This window comes from Orcinus orca, chromosome 2 (assembly GCF_937001465.1).
Source record: "Orcinus orca chromosome 2, mOrcOrc1.1, whole genome shotgun sequence".
Lineage (NCBI taxonomy): Eukaryota > Metazoa > Chordata > Mammalia > Artiodactyla > Delphinidae > Orcinus > Orcinus orca.
In genome coordinates this window covers 176,301,244-176,322,687 of record NC_064560.1, presented here as the reverse complement: position 1 = coordinate 176,322,687, position 21,444 = coordinate 176,301,244, and the positions used below count along the sequence as shown (strand labels likewise).

General features: G+C 40.4%; 1 protein-coding gene across 2 annotated transcripts; it reads left to right on the top strand.

The window, feature by feature from the left end:
- Positions 1–137: 137 nt before the first annotated feature.
- Positions 138–21,421, top strand: NOXRED1 (NADP dependent oxidoreductase domain containing 1). Of its 2 annotated transcripts, XM_004262283.3 has the most exons (7): positions 138–1,751; positions 3,546–3,717; positions 5,435–5,631; positions 9,941–10,121; positions 10,678–10,829; positions 11,477–11,699; positions 19,783–21,421. In XM_004262283.3, exons 1-7 carry the CDS (start codon positions 1,706–1,708, stop codon positions 19,958–19,960), a joined length of 1,149 nt encoding a protein of 382 aa, XP_004262331.2. In that variant the 5' UTR covers positions 138–1,705; the 3' UTR covers positions 19,961–21,421. The 2 variants fall into 2 exon arrangements, with proteins under 2 accessions (XP_004262331.2, XP_049561268.1); XM_049705311.1 differs by lacking the exon at positions 19,783–21,421 and having other exon boundaries at positions 5,420–5,631; positions 11,477–12,036.
- Positions 21,422–21,444: the final 23 nt, after the last annotated feature.

Below are 21,444 nucleotides of genomic sequence, written 5' to 3'. Positions count from 1 at the left end.
TCTTTCCCTCCCAGTTATTTTGTACAGAACAGTGAAGCATCTTCCCCGTCTCTTGGGACCACTACAAATTTGCCTTGGTGACAGCATTCAGCAGCCTGTAAGCACTTCAGGTTGTGGAATAACAGTGCTTACGGCAAAGCAGGGCCGTGTGGTTAACAGAGGGAGCACTGCCCCCTGGCTGAAGACCCGGCCTCTCGTCCCAGCTCTACCACTGACAAGCTGTGTGGTGCTGGACGAGTCCCCTTCTCTCTGGACTCATTATCTTAATCTGTGAGGGGAGGGCACGATTCTCTCAGAGCTTGTAGGATTCTGTGCTTTCGTGGCTGTGTGGAGTGGGTGAAGTGGTAGGGGGAAGAGAAGACACCCGTACAGAGGCACACAGCAGGCTTTAAGGCAATGTGGTTCTCATCTGGAGGCAATTTTGCCCCCCAAGAGACGTGTCAATATCTGGACACGCTTTTTTTTTTTTTAAAGAATTTATTATTTATTTATCTATTTATCTATCTATTTATTTATTTATTGGCTGTGTTGGGTCTGTTGCTGTGCGTGGGCTTTCTCTAGTTGCGGCGAGCAGGGGTTACTCTTTGTTGCAGAGCATGGGCTCTAGGTGCACAGGCTTCAGTAGTTGTGGCTCGTGGGCTCTAGAGTGTAGGCTCAGTAGTCATGGTGCATGGGCTTAGGTGCTCCGCAGCATGTGGGATCTTCCTGGACCAGGACTCAAACCCGTGTCCCCTGCATTGGCAGGCGGATTCTTAACCACTGCGCCACCAAGGAAGCCCTGGAGACCCTTTTTGTTGCAACAACTGGATGGAGCTCCTGGCACGTAGTGGATAGAGGCCAGGGATGCTACTAACGATCCTACAATGCACAGGCAGCTCCCTACAACAAAGAATTATCCGGCCCCAAATGTCAGTAGTGCCAGTGTGGAGAAAGCCTGCTCTAAGGGGATCAGATTCCATCTTTTGCTCCTGTACTTTGTAATGGCCTTTGCAATTCCAGGTAACCTCATATTTGGTTCCTTTCCGGATCAACCCTCTTGCTATTGAAGAAACAGGAGTTTAATTTGCTAAATTGTGCTGAAGTTATTGACCGATCTTCAAATAAACAGTGGTGACCTAACTAGTGTATGAGGGTTCATTTAGAGAAGCAGAGCCACTAGGATTATATAGTCTGCCAGTCTGTCCACCTGTCTAATCTACATATGGGATTCATTACAGGGCTTTGACCTTGCTCAAGTGTGGCAGCTGGTACAGTCTCTGGAAGGTTATCTTCATGTCTGGTGGTAGAGCTAGAAATCCATAGGGCAGGCAGTGGGGAAGGGAAGATGGATAAAAAGTGAGGGGAGGGGGATCAAGGATGAGCTGGAGCCCATGAGGATGGACTGGAACCCCTGCCAGTTCTCACCGCCCCCAACCTGAGGAAGTGGATGACCTGCAGGGGAAGCTCACTGGTGGCCTTTGTCACACAGCTGAACACACCCCTGGCCCAGGAGTGTGAGAAGCGACAGGAGGATCCCAGGGAAGGTATAGCAGTTGTGGGCCCAACTGCTGCCCCACAGCAACAGCGCTGCCCACAGACAGTGGAAGTGCCTGCCCAGCCTCGCAAGCACAAACGGCTGCTGCACTTCCACCTCCAGATCTGCACGAAACCTCTCCTGTGGTGGCACACACGTAGGCTGAAAATGTAGTTCAGCCTAGCCAACTCGATGTGTTACAACGCCACAAGCAGCAGATCCCCATTTTTTAGAATGCGTACGTAAAGGATGGGTCTAGAATCCACGCTTATACAAGTTAACCTGTGCTGCGTTGTCATGCTGAGTTGGAAGGTTTTGAGCGTCTCTTTTCTTCGGATCAGGAAACATCACTTGCAACATTCAGATGGCCTACCCACTGTTACGGTCTAAGGAAGGGTTTCTTAGACTTGAAAACTTGTCTGCTCTTCACTTCAAGTGCTGGAGACTTTGCTTTTAAAGCGATTGACCTAACAGCCCTCCTACAAAAGGGATTAGAGAAGCCAGATACTAAAGGTCACGTTTTGTATGATTCCATTTAGGTGCAATAGCCAGAAAAGGTAATTCCACAGAGATAAAAACAGATATGTGGTTGCCAGGGGCTCAGTGGGAGGGTGGGGAGGAAATGGGGAGTAACTGCTTATTGGGTATAGCATTTCCTTTGGTGGGAGTTGAAAATGTTTTGGAACTAGAGGTAGTGGGTGAACAACACTGAATATACTGAACTGTTCACTTTTTAATGGCTGTTTTGTGAATTTCACCTCAATAAAATTTTTTTTTTAATTTAAAAAGGTTAGAGAGGAGCAGTTTTGAATTCTGATCTCAATTTTGCCATTGCTATAAAATAGATTAGAGTTTTGAATATTATTTTTCCCAGCTTTATTGAGGTATAATTGACAAATAAATATTGTATATATTTAAGTGATAACAATATAATGATTTGATATACACTGTGAAATTAGTACCACAGTCAAGTTAATTAACACGTCCATCACCTCACAGTTACCTTTTTTGTGTGGGTGGTGAGAACACTTAAGATCTACTCTTAGCAAATTTCAAGTAGACAATACAGTATTCTTACCTATAGTCACCATGATGTACATTAGATCCTCAGAATTTATCTATTTTGTTTATTTTATTATTTATTCATTGATTTCTTGAACACAAAAAGAAGGGGTTTGAAAAATAACTCTGAGTAGTGCTAAGATCTGTATGATATTGCAGTCTGCCAAAAAAAAAAAAAACTAGAAGTCTAGAAACTTCTGTTGGGAAAAGGGGGATCCCATACTGCCCTGGTGTAGTACTCCAAGAAGTAGTAAAGGAATTCTTGCCCTCATGTTGCAGGTCTGGAAAACCTCTAAGTGGGGCTGGCCCCTTTAAGGCTCCAAGACTGAAGTAATCCGGTAGCTAAGGAGTCATAATGACAACCTTCTTGGGTAATTCTCCCTGAAAATGTAGTTCTTACCCTCCAGTTCCAGAACCACTGAGGAGCAGAGCCATCTTCTCCTCCGTTTGGTTGGTGAGAGATATATGTGGATGGGCTTATACCTCTCTGGCTTCATTTTCTAAAATCTAGATGTCCCCGCCCTAGATAAAGGACCGTGATATTTAGTTTGGGTTCTTTTCTACCCTGTGGGGAACACAGAGTTTAGTGAAAGGGGAGAATTTCTGTGAAATGTGGTCTAAGTGTTCAGTCCTATGTCTAAAACCTAGGAGAGAATGGAAGGGAGAAATGTGCCTGTGAAACCCATTGTTAATGTAAATGCATCTGCTGAAAACTGTGCCTGGAGCCTATATGGATTTTGTCCAGGTTTTCCATGAATTCAGTATTCCTGACTCACGGGTAGTCAGTGCTTAGGAATTCTCCAGGACTCACACTCAGAGAAGTGGATGAGAGCTGCCAGTTCATAACCGGGAGGAGAGGTGCTGAAGCCACCATCAGGAGACCCTGAGACTTGGGCACACACACCGTCCTGCGTAGACTCCTTCTTCTTCCCGGACAGGGAGCCGAGTTGATTGGTGTCTGTTGTTGCAGGAGATGCTGGTTTGGAGATGGACATGCTAGAGGACCTTGAGACACTGCAGTTTGAGTATGGGATTCAAGAGGAAGACCACAGCTGGCTGTATTTGCTGGGCCGTTCTCATGGGCTGATGACCAAGGCCTGTGCCCATGCAACCTTCTTCTGCAAGCTACTCCATAATTTGAGGTAAGCTGGGTCTCCAAGCTCAGGCAGATGGAGAAGAATTTCACTGCAGAGACTCCAGATGACTTAAACTTTTTATATTGGAGAGTAACTTTGGCAGGGGGAGTGTCCTCCTACCTTTTACAACCCACACTCGAGTACTGCTGGTCTGAAAGCACCAGGGAAATGCATACCAGGGTCCCTTGGCTGTGTTTATGTAATAAAGCATGGATTAGTGGTGATTTCCTTTCAGTGAGTAGACATTAAATAATCCATTCATTCGTTCGTTCATCCATCCTATCATTCACTCCCTCATCAGGATGACCAGCTTGTCTGCCACAGCTACTAATCACTAGCCATTCCATGGCTACTGGCTGAAAATGGGGTCATTTTTTTCTTTTGGGGCTGAGCTAACAGTGGAATGCTTCCTCACAAGAAAGCTTCCTGGAAATTTGGGGGTCCTTATGGCTGGATGACTTGCCTGAAACCAGGAATACTGATTTCCAAAGAAGCTCTCAGTCCCGTCCTGGCTTCTGATGCTTAAGTAGGAGGTGTGTGAGAGCCAAGTACCTAGGACTAGGCTCCTGGATTCTGTAACTCTAGGTCACTCCTAGAGCATTTGTCCCCACCCCCCAACCCCTCAGTCTGCTTCTCAGTTTACTTTTCTCTGAAATTAGATTAATTCCTAGATGGTGGGACCAGATCTGAATTAAACATGTTATAGATACAGCACATACCTGAGGAGGCAGACTACTCAAGAAGTTTGCTGACTGGCTGACTGATAAGGATGCGTAGTAAACCTATTGGCTGTCTCCAAGGTGAGTGATGAGAAACCAATATGGGAAACTTCCAGGAGGCATCTTCTGTTTGGAAGGATCAGGCACAGAGAGAAAATGCTCTCCTTTTAACCAAAAGAGAAGCCTTAACTAGAATGGGGCTTGTGATGCTTACATGGAAACTCCAGAGCTTTAAGACTCCAATTTTCACAGAAATACAGAACAAATACAAGATTGCCATATAACAACATAAAAATGCCTTATGTATTCAGAGGTCAGACTTTGTTCATCTTGGGTCAAGTGAACCTCCAGAAAGAGTGGCCTCAGATCCTTGATCCTCAGTTTCTTAGGTCTGTTTTCCCTTATAAACCATTTACTGTTATAAATCATTACGTTTGGAAAAAAGCTAAGTTACATGGTTTCCTGGGTTTGTGCAGAACTGAAATAACAAACTAGAAAGAGGAGGTGTATAGTAGGAGAGGGGTGCACTCATCCTGATGGAGATGGAAATTGACAGCTGTCTGCACGGGAAACAATGAAGGAACTGGCTCCCCATGTTCCAGGATAAGGTGTAATTGTAATTAGGCTGTTCACAGTGATGGTCCTGAGTCAAAGAAATGGTTAAGTAGTCAGACCTTGTGTTTAAGAAGGCAGGGAAATGCACGATACATATAACCCAAAAAATGTTCACTTAAGAATGTTTTAAACAAGTTCTGATCCTTTGAAAGGGGTATGCTTTACTTCCTGGAAAATTCACTCAGGAGGAACATTTCATTCCATCAGTGAAGCTGGATCAGTGGGACATAATTGGAATTCTACTCTCTGAAGTACTTACGGTGTCACAGCAGGCTGCATGTGAGGAAGTTAAACCAGAGAACGTCAGAGGTTGACGGTCAAGAAGGACTAAGGGTCTGCGTTTACTTGGGTGTGTGTCTGTGTTCATTCTCCAGAGAATCATTCTCCAGAAAATCATTACAGGAGAAGCAAACTTCTAGATGTCGCTTGGCTGGATTGCGTGAAGACACTCCTGATGACGATGCGTTAAAGGTGGGCATCATTGGAGGCGGCCACCTTGGGAAGCAGCTGGCTCATACACTGCTTCAGCTTGTCCCCATCCCAGCTGACAGCCTGAGGATCTCCACTCGGAGGCCAGAGGCCCTGGGTGAGGAGCTCTGCGCAATAGAAGGGGGGCTTGGGTGTGCTCTTTAGGTGGTGACGAGGCCATTTTGAAAGGGTCCCTCAAAAGAGGAATCCTCGCATACAGCATGCCGAGTTCTCAGCTTGCTAGCCCCCAGAAAAGCCAGGAAGATGGTTTTTTAACTTGTTCCTTAAAGCAACTTTCTTCTCCACCTAAATATTTATATCCATATCTCCTCCCTGTGCCCTTGGTGGCGAGATATCTTTCTGGGTCTTTGATATAGAGAAGGTTTCCAAACAGAATTCAAATTTTCTAACTGGACCAGTTAGAGTCTGAGTGGTGTTTACCAGTTCCAAATATTTGGCCTTATTCTTTTAAAATAACATTTACTGAAAAATTTTTTAACAGTTTTATAATGATTCCATTTATTAACTTATGGTGATAGAAATCAGAACAGTGGTTGCTTCTGGGGAGACTGAGAAGAGGCCCAAGGGAACTTTCTGGGGAGTTGGAAATATTCTGTATCTTGAGAGAGGTGTGAGTTACATAGGTGTATGCATTTGTCAAAGTTGATCAAACTATTTACTTCAGATCTGTGTGTTGCATTGTATGTAAATTATACTTCAAAATATTTTTAATGTAAAGTAATATATGAATGTTATAGAAAATTTAGAAAACTACTCTATAGGGAAGTAAATAATAACTACCTATAATTCTAGCAGGGTTATCATTTCTTTCCCATTTTTTCCTCTTATTATATCAGTAATTAACACTCTACAAAGCTTTTTGTATCCTGCTTTTTTCACTTAATGTATCATGAGCCTATTCTCATATTATTTGATAGTCTTCAAACTCATGATTTTAAGGTTGTATAGTATTCCTAAGTATGACTGTATGATAATTTATGTAACTGTGCCTTATTTAGTAGGACTTCCTTGTACATAATTTAAAAAACAAAATTACTAGGTCAAAGTACAGGTACAGCTTTATTAAGATATACTTTGTATATAATAAACTGCACATTTAAAAAAAAATTTCTTGGCCAGGCTACAAGGCATGTGGGATCTTAGTTCCCCAACCAGGGATCGAACCCGTGCCCCTTGCATTGAAGTGCGGAGTCTTAACCACTGGACCACTGGGGAAGTTCTAAACTGCACATTTTAAAAGTGGTAAAGAATCCACGTTCCAAAGCAGGGGACATGGGTTCAATCCCTTGTCAGGGAACTAAGATCCCACGTGCTTCAGGGCAACTAAGCCTGTGTGCCACAACTGCTGAGCTCACGCGCCTCAATGAGAGAGCCCGCAAGCCGCAAAGTACAGAGCCCACATGCTCTGGAGTCCGCGTGCCACAACTAGAGAGAGAAAATCCACAGCCACAACGAGAGAGAAGCCCGAGCACCACAATGAAGAGCCCACACACGGCAATGAAAAAAAGATCCTGCATGCCTCAACCAAGATCCCACATGCTGCAACTAAGACCCAACGCAGCCAAAAAAAAAGAAAAGAAATAAATATTTTTCAAAAAGTGTACAGGGACTTCCGTGGTGGTCCAGTGGGTAAGACTTAGCTCCCAATGCAGGGGTCCCAGGTTCAATCCTTGGTTTGGGAACTAGATCCCACATGCATGCCGCAATTAAGAAGTCCGCATGCTGCAAATAAGAAGCCTGCATGCAGCAACTGAAAGATCCTGCGTGCCGCAACTAAGGACCCAGTGCAGCCTAAGTAAATAAATATTTTTAAAATAAATTTTAAAAATAAAGTGTACAGTTTGATGTTTTGTGACACGTGTACGCTCCTGTGAAACCATCAACGTAATCAAGGTAATGAATCTCTCTACCTCCCTGCAGAACCCACTCAGGAAACCACTGATCTGATTTTTTTTTAATTAATTGTTTATTTTATTTTTAGCTGCGTTGGGTCTTCGTTGCTGCACGCGGGCTTTCCCTAGTTGCAGAGAGCGGGGGCTACTCTTCGTTGTGGTGCGCGGGCTTCTCATTGCATTGGCTTCTCTTGTTGCGGAGCACAGGCTCTAGGCACGCAGGCTTCAGTAGTTACGGCTTGCAGGCTCTAGAGCACAGGCTCAGTAGTTGTGGCGCATGGGCTTAGTTGCTCCACGGCATGTGGGATCTTCCCAGACCAGGGCTCAAACCCATGTCCCCTGCATTGGCAGGCAGACTCCCAACCACTGCGCCACCAGGGAAATCCCCACTGATCTGATTTCTGTCACTACTGATTAGTTTGCATTTTGTAGAGTTTTGTATAAATGGAGTCATACAGTTTGTACTTCTTCTTTGGTCTGAATTCTTTTTATAATTAATTTTTTTATTGAAGTATAGTTGATTTACAATGTGTTAGTTTCAGATGTACAGCAAAGTGATTCAGTTATATATATTCAGTTATATGTGTATATATATAGAATATATTACACAGAATATATTCTATATACATATATTCCTTTTCAGATTCTTTTCCCATATAGGTTATTACAAAATATTGAGTATAGTTCCCTGTGCTATACAGTAGGTCCTTATTGTTTATTTTATATATAGTAGTGTGTATATATTACTCCCAAATTCCTAATTTATCCCTCCCCGCAATGGTCTGAATTTTTTCACTCTGCATAATTATTTTGAGATATATCCGTGTGTTGCATGTACTGATATTCTTTTTATTTCTGAGTAGTGTTTTATTGCATGGATACTCCATAGTTCATTTATTCCTCTGTTGATGGACATTCAGGTTGTTTCCAATTTGGGGCTATTACAAATAAAGCTATTATGAACATTTGTGTACAAATATTGGTGTGGAGAAATGCTTTTATTTTTCTTGAGTAAACACTTGGGAATGGGGTGGCTGGGTCATATGGTAGGTATATTTAATTTTTAAAGAAACTTCTAATATATTTTTTCAAACTGACCTACAAAGGATGTTGTTCAGGTATAAACTTTCATCAACAGTGTGTAAGAATACCCATTTTACTACATGCTTGTCAATTCTGGGAATCTTTTTTTTTAATCACCATTTTAATATGCCTTTACAATTTTTCTTATTTTAATATGTCTTTCACTGATCACTAGAAGAATTAAAATTTTTTATAGGCTTATTGCTATTTCATCATTTTTGAGTTCTTTTTTGTTCAATTTTTCTGTTGGATGCCTGTATGATTTTTCTTATTGATTTGTAAATGTTCCTTCTATATTAAGGAAACTAAAAATATCTTGACCCCTCAAGGCAGATTTCTTAAATCTCATCAATAGGACCAGTATATATGACATTTCAATAAAATGCATATATTCTTCTGGGAAGCAATATGTTTATTAATAATAAAATTACAGTCATAGAATATCACTGTATGTTGTATTAAGGAAGCAAGAATTCAAAATGCTCAGCATCAGCTTCTGTGCACTTTTGAGAACCACATATGGAAGAAAAGTGGATATGCATGTTTTCTAAAGTTCTTCTTTGTCCTGTGTATCTTCCTACCTGGAAATACCTGAGTACCCAGATAACCTCAGCATCAACTTTATCACATACTTGTGGTGGTTAAGAGAAGAACTGACCTCTGCAATGTCTAACATCCTGTTCTCTGATAACACTTAAAACATACTACCGTATGTGAGTTCACATTTTTACTTTTGAGGGTCCAGATCACAATAAGTACAATTAAATGATTAACTACCAAGAAGTGTTTTTAGCAACTACATGAGTTATCACATTTCTTTCTACATTTATAAACATCTTATTGACATTAAATTGTGTATACTTTACTGAAACTGTAAGCATATTTTTGCAAATTCCTCCCAACCTCTGCCCTATACTCTTCCACTCTCTCAGTCTTTCCCATCATTTCAAGCCAGTTAAGCTGTTTAACTTCAGCCCAGTCACAGAATTCTTGAAGCCTCAGTTTCTGCATCTATAATATAGGAATAACACTAGCCTCTGTCTCATAAGGTCCTTATGAGATTCCCTTAGATAACGTATGTACTTTGTACATTATCTGGTACACGATGAATTCTGTTAATTGGAGAAGGCTTCATTCAGACCTTTTTTCTTCCTAAAAAAAGAAACTCTGAAAAATTCTAGCATTTGGTCTAAAACGTAAGGTAGGGATGAATTATCTTACAATCTCGAGCACTGCTGCAGTGGCACCCGCTGCCATAGTCATGGGGTCAGGGCTTTGCTGCGTGGCTTTTAGAAGGCATGAGGGAATCTCTTCTGATTAATGTGGTGGCAAGACTTGAGATAAAATAATTGTCATCCTCTCCCCACAGCTGATGTTGAGTTCAAAGTTCTTTGTACTGTGATCTTTCTGACTTCCTTTATTCCCTCCCAGATGAATTCACGAAACTGGGGATCCAGTGCTTTTACCATAACTCTTCTCTGGTGGAGTGGGCCAACGTGATATTCCTCTGCTGCCTGCCATCTCAGCTGTCTAATATCTGTGCAGAAATTCAAACCAGCCTTGGAAAAGCCTGCATCGTGTACAGCTTTGTGGCTGCTGTCCCACTACCCAGGTATCTTGTTAGGGTGAGCACAGGATTGGCAGGACTGCTCTGTCTGCTCATCTCCACCCTGGCCCCTACCTCTTGGAGTTGGTCATTCCCAGTCATAAGGTGGAAGCAGCTTCATTGGCAGAAGGACCAGCCAGCCTTTGAAACTGTGTCTTCCCCGCTTTTCCAGCACTTGTGGGTGGGACATTTTCTTTGATGTGCCAATGTTTAGAACTGCAGTAGAGCATTACTTCCAACTACTTGAAGCTGATGAGTGTTCCCCTTGTACGCCACTCAACAGCATGAAAATTGATGTGGAGCGTGTGTCAGATATTATTTTTGTACCTCGAGTGTCTAGCTCAGTGCCTGGCTTGGGGTGACATTGAATAAGTTTTGAGTGGATGGGTGAACAATCCATCTAAGATGTAGTGCCCCAGTGCCGACCCACACCTGCGTTTGCCTGTGAGCAGTGCTGTGCAGGGGACTACATTGTTGGGGCTGGATGTAAACTCAGTGGGTCACGTGGTGCTTTATTCTAGTCTGGGCCCTGCACTTCCTGCGTTGGTGGCTTTACTTTCAGGTTGAAACTCCTACTGAACCACACCAATGTCTTGCGGCCTCAGTATCAGTGTGTTGAAGATCTTGCCAGCATCTGGGGGGCCAATAAGGAAATCACAGCTGCTCTCCAAGACCCTGTGATTCTTCAGGCTACCTGTCCCTACAGTCCTGCTGGTAATGGTTCACGATATTTTTGGTACTTTTAAAAATTACCTTCCTCTTGGCCTACTGCTATCTTATTAAATCCCTGTGTGTGTGTGTGTGCGTGCGTGTGTGTGTGTGCGTGTGCGTGCATGCATGTGTGCTGAGGGTGTGTGTGTGTATATAAGTACAAGCTAGATACATTCTCAGCTATTTAGGTTTTACATGGGAACAGCTTTGGTGGCAAAAAGTAGCCTTTTTAGGGAAAGCTAAGAAGTGTGATTAATCGGACCCTTTAAGGATGAATTGGAAACAACCAGAGGAGAGAGCCTATTTAAACCAGAGGATGCAATGTCTGGGACTAAATGGCTTTTCCTTACTGTAACCTTGCAGTTTGCCTTATTGGCAAGGACCATTCTAGAGATTTCTAGAGATGCATTTGTCGTCAGCAATGCCTACATTAACATATCTGTCTTCCTCTGGTAGGGTCAACATGCAACGTGTTATAAAGGGCACAAACAGGGTTCTTGGCCTAGAAAGGAAGAGCGCTTATCTTGAGGTTCATATAACCAAACTGTCTTGGACAGAAGGTGGCTGTTCACTCTCTGGGGTTTGTCCTAGGTTCCCTGCAAACCTTTTTGGTGGTGCTAACGGGTATTTCCTTTCTCATTGATGTTTAGGGGGAATAATCCTCAATATCAAATGGTTGGAGGGAGTGTTCTATGCAGCCATAAATGTCTGCACAGAAAAGGACATGCCCCACTCACAAGTGCTGCAGCTTCTGAACGAACTGTTCCTCGCCAAGCACTTTGAAGGCTGTGAGAAAGATAGAGTGTCTTTCCAAAAATTTCAAGCACAAGATTTTGTCAGCAAAGCCTATGCCAAGAACCTGTCTCGGAAAAGGTAAAGTATTAGATGAGTGGCCATTCTAACTTCTCCCACACTGTTTTCTCGGAAGATGCTTTTATCTTTTTCCTTTCATGTTATCTTTAGAAATGTATAAAACGAATACATTCTTATAAAAAAAATCCAACTAGTGGAAAAGTGAGAGCCCTCCTTTGCCCCCCAAATCCCTTTTCATAGACTTTACCTCTGATGGTTTTTGTATTTTTGTCTTTCTACCTATGCATTTACAAACATATATTTATATTGTCATTATAATGTATATGCATATCTGTATCTATATATACATTTTAGAAACATGGGGATTATACTTACTACATCATAGGTACCATTCTGTGTTAGTACAGTCATATCTATTTCATTTATGAGCGCTGTGCAGGCATCCATTGGATACATTTCTTTAGCTACATTTATTCATCCTATTTCCTCTTGATGGCAGTGTAGTTCCTTTGCCCCACATTTTGCACAAAGGGCTGCTTTGAACATTTCATCCTTAAACTTTGCACACTTGTACCAGTAAAATTTCTGGGTCAGAGGTTATATATAGTTTATGTTTGATAGGTATTCCTAAATTGCTTATCAAAAAAGTGATACTTATATTTCTACCAATAGTGTATGAGAGTGCCATTTCACTATAGCTTGATAACTATTAGATCATTCTTTTTAATCTTTAATAATCTAATAGAGACAAATGGTTGCCCTTGTTACCAGTGACTTCCATGTCACTAAATTCATCCTTTTCTTCCTTGGCTATTGAACATGCCTTCCTTCTTGAAACAATCTTTTCTCTTAGCTTTCATGATACCCTCACATTCTCTTCATTTTCCTCCTGCCCCTCCGATTCCTCCTTTGCCAGCTCCTCTTATGCCCTATCCTTAAATCTGGGAGTTTTCAGGGCTCTGTCCTAGGCATTCCTTTCTTTTCATTCTACACTTTGTTCCTGGGTGATCTTTTCCACTTCGGGGACTTAGGTTGCCATTACATGCTCCTTTGTGGAGTTGTTCAGGCCAGAACCTGGAAGTAATCCTTGATCTTACGCCCCTCTTATCTTTTGTGTTCTAATTAATCACCAATGACCTGTGGTACACTTTCAGTTTGGGAATTTTCCTTCCCCCTTATCCTGGGATTCTCTTTGCCTCTCTCTTATGCTGGATCTCTTTTTCCTGGACCCCTCTTCCTCTGGATTCATTTCCTTCTTCATTATGGTGGAATCTGTCCTTCTCCAGTAGCTTCCTTAGAAAAGCCTGCGTAGGAAGTAATTTTTAGGGACTGTGTCTGAAAATGTTTTTATTCTAACCTAATATTTTATTGAGAACATAGCCAGGTAGAGAATCTAGGTTAGAGCAGAAGCAAGAACTACAGTCCTTCAGCCTGTTGAAAGAAAACCACATTCACAGAAAGATAGACAAAATGAAAAGGCAGAGGACTTTGTACCAGATGAAGGAACAAGATAAAACCCCAGAAAAACAACTAAATGAAGTGGAGATAGGCAACCTTCCAGAAAAAGTATTCAGAATAATGATAGTGAAGATGATCCAGGACCTCGGAAAAAGAACGGAGTCAAAGATCGAGAAGATGCAAGAAATGTTTAACAAAGACCTAGAATAATTAAAGAACAAACAAACAGAGATGAACAATACAATAACTGAAATGAAAACTACACTAGAAGGAATCAATAGCAGAATAACTGAGGTAGAAGAACGGATAAGTGACCTGGAAGACAGAATGGTGGAATTCACTGCCACGGAACAGAATAAAGAAAAAAGAATGAAAAGAAATGAAGACAGCCTAATAGACCTCTGGGACAACATTAAACGCAACAACATTCGCATTATAGGGGTCCCAGAAGGAGAAGAGAGAGAGAAGGGACCCGAGAAAATCTTTGAAGAGATTATAGTCGAAAACTTCCCTAACATGGGAAAGGAAATAGCCACCCAAGTCCAGAAAGTGCAGAGAGTCCCAGGCAGGATAAACCCAAGGAGAAACATGGTGAGACACATAGTAATCAAACTGACAAAAATTAAAGACAAAGAAAAAATTTTGAAAGCAACAAGGGAAAAATGACAAATAACATACAAGGGAACTCCTCTCATAAGGTTAACAGCTGATTTCTCAGTAGGAATCTACAAGCCAGAAGGGAGTGGCACGAGATATTTAAAGTAATGAAAGGGAAGAACCTACAACCAAGATTACTGTACCCAGCAAGGATCTCATTCAGATTCGAAGGAGAAATCAAAAGCTTTACAGACAAGCAAAAGCTAAGAGAATTCAGCACCACCAAACCAGCTCTACAACAAATGCTAAAGGAACTTCTCTAAGTGGGAAACACGAAGAAAAGGAACTACAAAAACAAACCCATAACAATTAAGAAAATGGTAATAGGAACATACATATCAATAATTACCTTAAACGTGAATGGATTAAATGCTCCAACCAAAAGACACAGGCTCGCTGAATGGATACAAAAACAAGACCCATATGTATGCTGTCTACAAGAGACCCACTTCAGACCTACGGACACATACAGACTGAAAGTGAGGGGATGGAAAAAAATATTCCATGCAAATGGAAATCACAAGAAAGCTGGGGGCTTCCCTGGTGGCGCAGTGGTTGAGAGTCCACCTGCCGATGCAGGGGACACGGGTTCGTGCCCCAGTCTGGGAAGACCCCACATGCCGTGGAGCAGCTGGGCCCGTGAGCCATGGCCGCTGAGCCTGCGTGTCCGGAGCCTGTGCTCCACAACGGGAGAGGCCACAACAGTGAGAGGCCCGCGTACCGCAAAAAAAAACAAAAAAAAGTAAGCTGGAGTAGCAATACTCATATCAGATAAAATAGACTTTAAAATAAAGAATGTTACAAGAGACAAGGAAGGACACTGCATAATGATCAAGGGATCAATCTGAGAAGAAGATATAACAATTATAAATATATATGCACCCAACATAGGAGCACCTCAATACATAAGGCAAATGCTAACAGCTATAAAAGAGGAAATCAACAGTAACACAATAATAGTGGGGGACTTTAACACCTCACTTACACCAATGGACAGATCATCCAAACAGAAAATTAATAAGGAAACACAAGCTTTAAGTGACACAATAGACCAGATAGGTTTAATTGATATTTATAGGACATTCCATCCAAAAACAACAGATTACACTTTCTTCTCAAGTGCACATGGAACATTCTTCAGGATTGATCACATCTTGGGTCACAAATCAAGCCTCAGTAAATTTAAGAAAACTGAAATCACATCAAGCATCTTTTCCCACCACAATGCTATGAGATTAGAAATCCATTACAGGGGAAAAAACGTAAAAAACACAAACACATGGAGGCTAAACAATACGTTACTAAATAACCAAGAGATCACTGAAGGAATCAAAGAAGAAATCAGAAAATACCTAGAGACACATTACAATGAAAACACGATGATCCAAAACCTATGGGATGCAGCAAAAGCAGTTCTAAGAGGGAAGCTTATAGCAATACAAGCCTACGTCAAGAAACAAGAAAAATCTCAAATAAACAATCTAACCTTACACCTAAAGGAACTAGAGAAAGAAGAAAAAACCCAAAGTTAGTAGAAGGAAAGAAATCATAAAGATCAGAGCAGAAATAAATGAAATAGAAACAAAGAAAACAATAGCAAATATCAATAAAACAAAAAGCTGGTCTTTGAGAAGATAAAATTGATAAACCTTTAGCCAGACTCATCAAAAAAAGAGGGAGAGGACTCATAACAGTAAAATTAGAAATGAAAACAAAGAAGTTACGACAGACACCACAGAAATACAAAGCAACAAGGATGTCCACTCTTGCCACTATTATTCAACATAGTTTTGGAAGTCCTAGCCATGGCAATCAGAAGCAAAAGAAATAAAAGGAATATAAATTGGAAAAGAAGTAAAACTGTCACTGTTTGCAGATGACATGATACTATACATAGAGAATCCTAAAGATGCCACCAAAAAACTACTAGAGCTAATCAATGAATTTGATAAAGTTGCAGAATACAAAATAAATGCACAGAAATCTCTTGCATTCCTATACACAAACAATGAAAGATCAGAAAGAGTAATTAAGGAAACAATCCCATTCACCATTGCAACAAAAAGAATTAAAAAAAAAAGAATCTAGGGTAGAAACAATTTTCCCTCAGAATTTTTTATTTTATTTTATTTTATTTTTAGCTGTGTTGGGTCTTCATTGCTGCACGTGGGCTTTCTCTAGTTGCAGCGAGCTGGAGCTACTCTTTGTTGCGGTGTGCGGGCTTCTCATTGCGGTGGCTTATCTTGTTGTGGAGCACAGGCTCTAGGCACGGGCTTCAGTAGCTGTGGCACACAGGCTCAGTAATTGTGACTCACGGACTCTAGAGTGCAGGCTCAGTAGTTGCGGTGCACGGGCTTAGTTGCTCTGCGGCATGTGGGATCTTCCCGGATCAGGGCTCGAACCCGTGTCCCCTGCATTGGCAGGCGGACTCTTAACCACTGCACCACCAGGGAAGCCCATCCCTCAGAATTTTGAAGGCATTGCTCCATCATCTTTCAGCTTTTAAATTGCTGTTGAGAGGTACAGTGCCCTTCTAATTCTTCAATTCATGCTTGGTCTGAAATCTGTTCCTTTTCTCTCTGGAAGCTTATAGTATCTGACTTCAGCATCCTGAAATTTTATTATGCGTCATGATGTGGGTCTATTTTAATGCACTGTGTTGGGCAGTTGGTGGGCCTCTCCCTTTTTCCCCTTAACTTAAAAAAAAAAAGATTGTAAAATATGTACACAGAAAAGTACCTATTCCATAAATTCATAAATATACAGTTTAATGAATTACTGTAAAGCAAATATCCATGTAATTGCCACCCATAAAAGAAACAGAACATTCAATGGTCCTTCTCAATCTGCATGTCAACTTCTCTAATTTTCTCCTATTATGTCTTTGATAATTTCCTCCCCTTCCCTCTGTTTTCTCTGTTCTCTCTTCTGAATATTTTATTAGCCAAATATTGGACCTCCTGGGCTGATCCTCTGATTTTCTTTAGCTCTCCTATTTTCATTATCTTTGCGTTTTTGTTCTGCTTTCTGAGAGAGTTCCTCAACTATCCTGTTTTTACTATTATATTTAGAACATATTTTCATTTTGCTATATTTTGACTTTCAAAGATTTTTTTAGTCTCCAAATATTCCTTTTTTATGTAGCATCCTGTTGTCATTTCCCTATGCAATACTATCTTTTATCCCTTTGAGAATGTAAATGATAAGAGTTTTTTCTTCTCTGAGGAGTCTTTCCTTCAGGATATTTTTGACCATTTATTTTGGTTTCTATCATTCATTTTAGAACTTTCTTCAAGTATATGGAGAACCTTGATTGTCTGCTCATATTTTTTAAAAATAAATTTATTTATTTACTTTGGTTGCGTTGGGCCTTCTTTGCTGCGCATGGGCTTTCTCTAGTTGTGGCGAGCGGGGACTACTCCCTGTTGCAGTGCAGGGCTTCTCATTGCGATGGATTCTCCTGTTGTGGAGCACAGGCTCTAGGCGCGTGGGTTTAGTAGTTGTGGCTCACGGGCTTTAGAGCACAGGCTCAGTAGTTGTGGTGCATGGGCTTAGTTGCTCTGTGGCATGTGGGATCTCCCCAGATAAGGGCTCGAACCCATGTCCCCTGCACTGGCAGGCAGATTCTTAACCACTGTGCCACCAGGGAAGTCCTGTCTGCTCATATTTAAGATCCTGGTTACTAAAAAGATGCTTGGAAACTCTGTGTTTGCTACTGTGGTCTTTACTACAGAGTGGTTTGATCAGCTTTTTCCTTGGGAAACCCTGAATATTGGTATCTTCAAGTCTTTGGGACCCAACTTGGGGAAAGAAAGCTGCACATGTGTAGGGAGAGGGGTGGTCTTATCATTCAGAATATATTTTTTCACTTTATTTCTCCCCTTTTCAGCATATCCTTGCCACTCAAACTGCCTGATAACCATGCCATCATCTGGGAGTTTGTTTAGAAATGCAGATTATGGGTCCCCACCCCAGATGTATGGAATCAGAATCTGCCTTTTTACAAGCTCCCAAGTGATATGTCCATTAAAGTTGGAAAAGTGCTGCTATATGGTCTTTTACATCAGATGACCTGTTAGAATGGGAGGCATGGCATATTAATATTTCTACTATGATTGTAGTTTCTCAAATTCTCTTTATATTTATAATCTTTGTTTTATAAAGTTTGAAGCCATATCATCTGATGAACAGAAGTTTGTACTTTTTACATCTTCTTGGTAGATTATACTTTTTAATTGTATCCCCCCTTTTAAAAAAACTTTTTAGATAATTTTGATTCACATGCAGTTATTAAGAAATAATACAAAGAAATCCCATGTACCCATTTATCCAGTTTCCCCCAATGGAACAAACCACAGTACAATAGCTATACACAGATATTGTAAAACTATAGTACAATACCACGACCAGGATATTGACACTGATACAGTCAAGATACAGAACAATTCTATAACTAGGCATCCTTCATCTTGATCCTTCCTCCCCAACTTGGCAACCATTGAGCTGTTCTCCATTTCTATGATTTTGTCACTTCAAGAATATTATATAAAAGGAATCATATATTATGCAACCTTTGGGGATTGGCCTTTTTCATTTAGCATAATTCTCTGGAGATTCATCCAAGTTGCTATGTGTATCAATAATTTATTCCTTTTTTATTGCTGAGTAGTTTTCATGGCAGTTATGTTTTCATGGCATGTATGTACCATAGTTTGTTTAATCATTCACCTGTTGAAGGACATCTAGGATGTTTCCAGTGTTTGGCTATTGTGAATAAAGATGCTTTGAACATTCATGTACAGGTTTTTGTGTAAACATAAGTTTTAATTTCTCTGGGACAAATGCTCAGGGGTGCAATGACTGCATGTTTATTTTTTTAAGACACTGCCAAACTGTTTTTCAAAGTTGTTATATCCTTTTACATCATTAGCAATGTATGATTCAGTTTCTCTGCATCCTCACCAGCATTTGGTGTTGTCACTAATTTTTGTTTTACCATTATATCTATAGATCAATTTGTGGAGAGTTGACATCTTTATAATGTTAAATTTTCCCATCCATGTACACAGTATATCTCTCCATTTATATCTTCCTTATTTCATCAGCATTTCGTAGTTTTCAATATACAAGTCCTGTACATGTTTTGTTAGATTTACATCTAAGTATTCTATTTTTTGTGTGTGAAAGGAACTGCATTTTTAGGTTTTTTTGGCCCAAGAGTTCATTGCTAATATATATAAATAAAATTTATTTTATGTTTATTTTATATCCTATGACCTTGCTGAATTCGTTTATTAGTTCTAGGAGATTTTTTCTTTTTTTTAGATTCCTTTGGATTATCTACATGGACCATCATGTCATCTATATATAGCAAGTTTCAGTTCTCCCTTTCCAATCTGAGTGCCTTTTATTTCCTTTTCTTGCATTATTGCACTGGCTACAACTTCTAGTTGTATGTTGAATAAGTGTGGTGAGAGCAGATATCCTTGCTTTACTCCTGATTTTTTTAATACTATAAAACCCTATGTCTTAATGCTTGTTAAGTTGAATTCCACTACAGACTAATACTTAACACTGCCCCATTTTTATTTGCATGTTAACTCCTACTTCTTTCCCTGTACAGTTGAAGAGGGTATCTTTTTTTTTTTTGAAGAGGATATTGTAAAAGAAATGAGGTCTCTTCCATTCCTAATATCCATGATCCTCTTATGTATTTTCTTTCTAAATTCAAGGAAAATATACTGAAAAGGATGTTGATTTTATTGTCATAATCATTCTCTAATTATGAATTCCTCCCTAAATGCACTTAGAGAATTGTGTGAAAACTCATAAGTACAATTAAATCCACGTGTTGAATAGACCCAGATGAATTTTTAATTTAACTAAGAATTTTAATTAGTTTGATATAGAAAATGAAGAACCTTATTTCCAAGTGGAGGAGAACTTTCTTTAAAGGAAATGTTTAACAGCAAAATCAGATGTATTAAACAGACATAAAAAAGTAACACTATTTTTTTCCTTACCCCAGGCCTTTCCCCTGGTTTGATCTGACTGCTGTGCAACTCAAGGAAACTCCCCTTAGCCAGTATCTCTCACACAGCACTACTTTTCAGGACAACCTTACCCACCTATACTGTGATTCATTTGGTATCACCCTAACCAAAGAACAAGAGCCAGAGGTTTCCACAGGTTTTTCATCCCAATAAGAGAAGAGACCTCAGGAATCAGGATGTTTTTCTCCCTCTACAGTGGTAATGCCCTGATTATCATAATTGACAGTGGAAGTCATGTGACTGTATGGTGTTTGCCATATGTTAGGCAGTAAGGAATTAGAAAATTGTACTGATGGCTCTTTAAAATCTAGAATAAAACAAAAGGTTCTTTACATCAGTATATTTGGGTGTGTCTGGCTTTTGGAAGCAACTGAATGAAACCACATAACCTGACACACTTAAGTAAGCTGCTTCCCCAGCAGTTAATTATCAATTCAGTTAATTCAAATTATCTCTTGTCTAAAAGCTAAATTCAAGAAGTTATATTGTCATTATTAAATGGTTACATACTTCTTCTGTAGCATTCTTTTCCTACAATATGTAGCTACAGTATGTAGTTACATTCTTTCCCTTTAGCAGTATGTAGCTGACAAATGATACACCTTGATTGTCCCACACTTTGAGTAGAAAAATGAAATGTGTGGCAAACAATCTTAATTGAATTATGACTCATTTTAGGCTTATTTCAGCTAAACATGACTGTTCTGGTACTATCTTATTTAAAGCTGTTCCCCTTTAAACTATTTTAAACCATAAAACCATTTTAAAAAATAGCTGGCATTACAACTACTGGAGACTGCGTGCCCTGGAGCCTGCGTGCCCTGGGCCCACATGCCGCAACTACTGAAGCCCGTGTGCCCTAGAGCCCGTGTGCCATAACTACTGAGCCCGTGTGATGCAACTACTGAAGCCTGCATGCCTAGAGCCCATGCTCTGCAAGAAGAGAAGCCACCGCAATGAGAAGCCCACACATCGCAAGGAAGAGTAGCCTCCGCTCGGTGCAACTAGAGAAAGCCCGTGCGCAGCAACGAAGACCCAACACAGCCCCACCCCCGCAACAAAAAAAAGCCAGCATTTATATTAAATGGCTAAAAATAATTCTGCAAAATACAGATTTTATACCTACAGTTCACATTTATTTCCTTTATGTTTTGCAATTACTTTATGTCAATTATAATAGAGTAGAAAACAAAGCAGTAACCATAAAGTTGAGAAAGCATGGCGCTGACTATGCTCTGTCACTGAACAGAACTATTGTTTGCCAAATGCTAAAGTGCTTTGGAACAAAACCATTCACTCTACATGTAAACCACCATGGTCTTAGGTAAATCATTTACATTTTTCTTTTTTGCATGCTTGTGAGCGAAGCAGACTCAATGGTATGGTGTTAAATGGTATGAGATAAAATTTTGCTAGTCCACTTGGGAAAAAATTAGGTTCATCATCAAACATTAACACGTGACATGAATGCTAATTTGAGGCACTGTTCTTTCTCTCAGTAGGAAAAGAAATGGATTCCTTTGACTATTCATTCAGATGTAAGGAACTGGATAGGGTACATCATTGCCCTTCTGGATTATGGTAGCCCTACAGTGGTTCTTAGGATTAAGAAGTGTGGCTGGGAAGAGAAAGAGAAG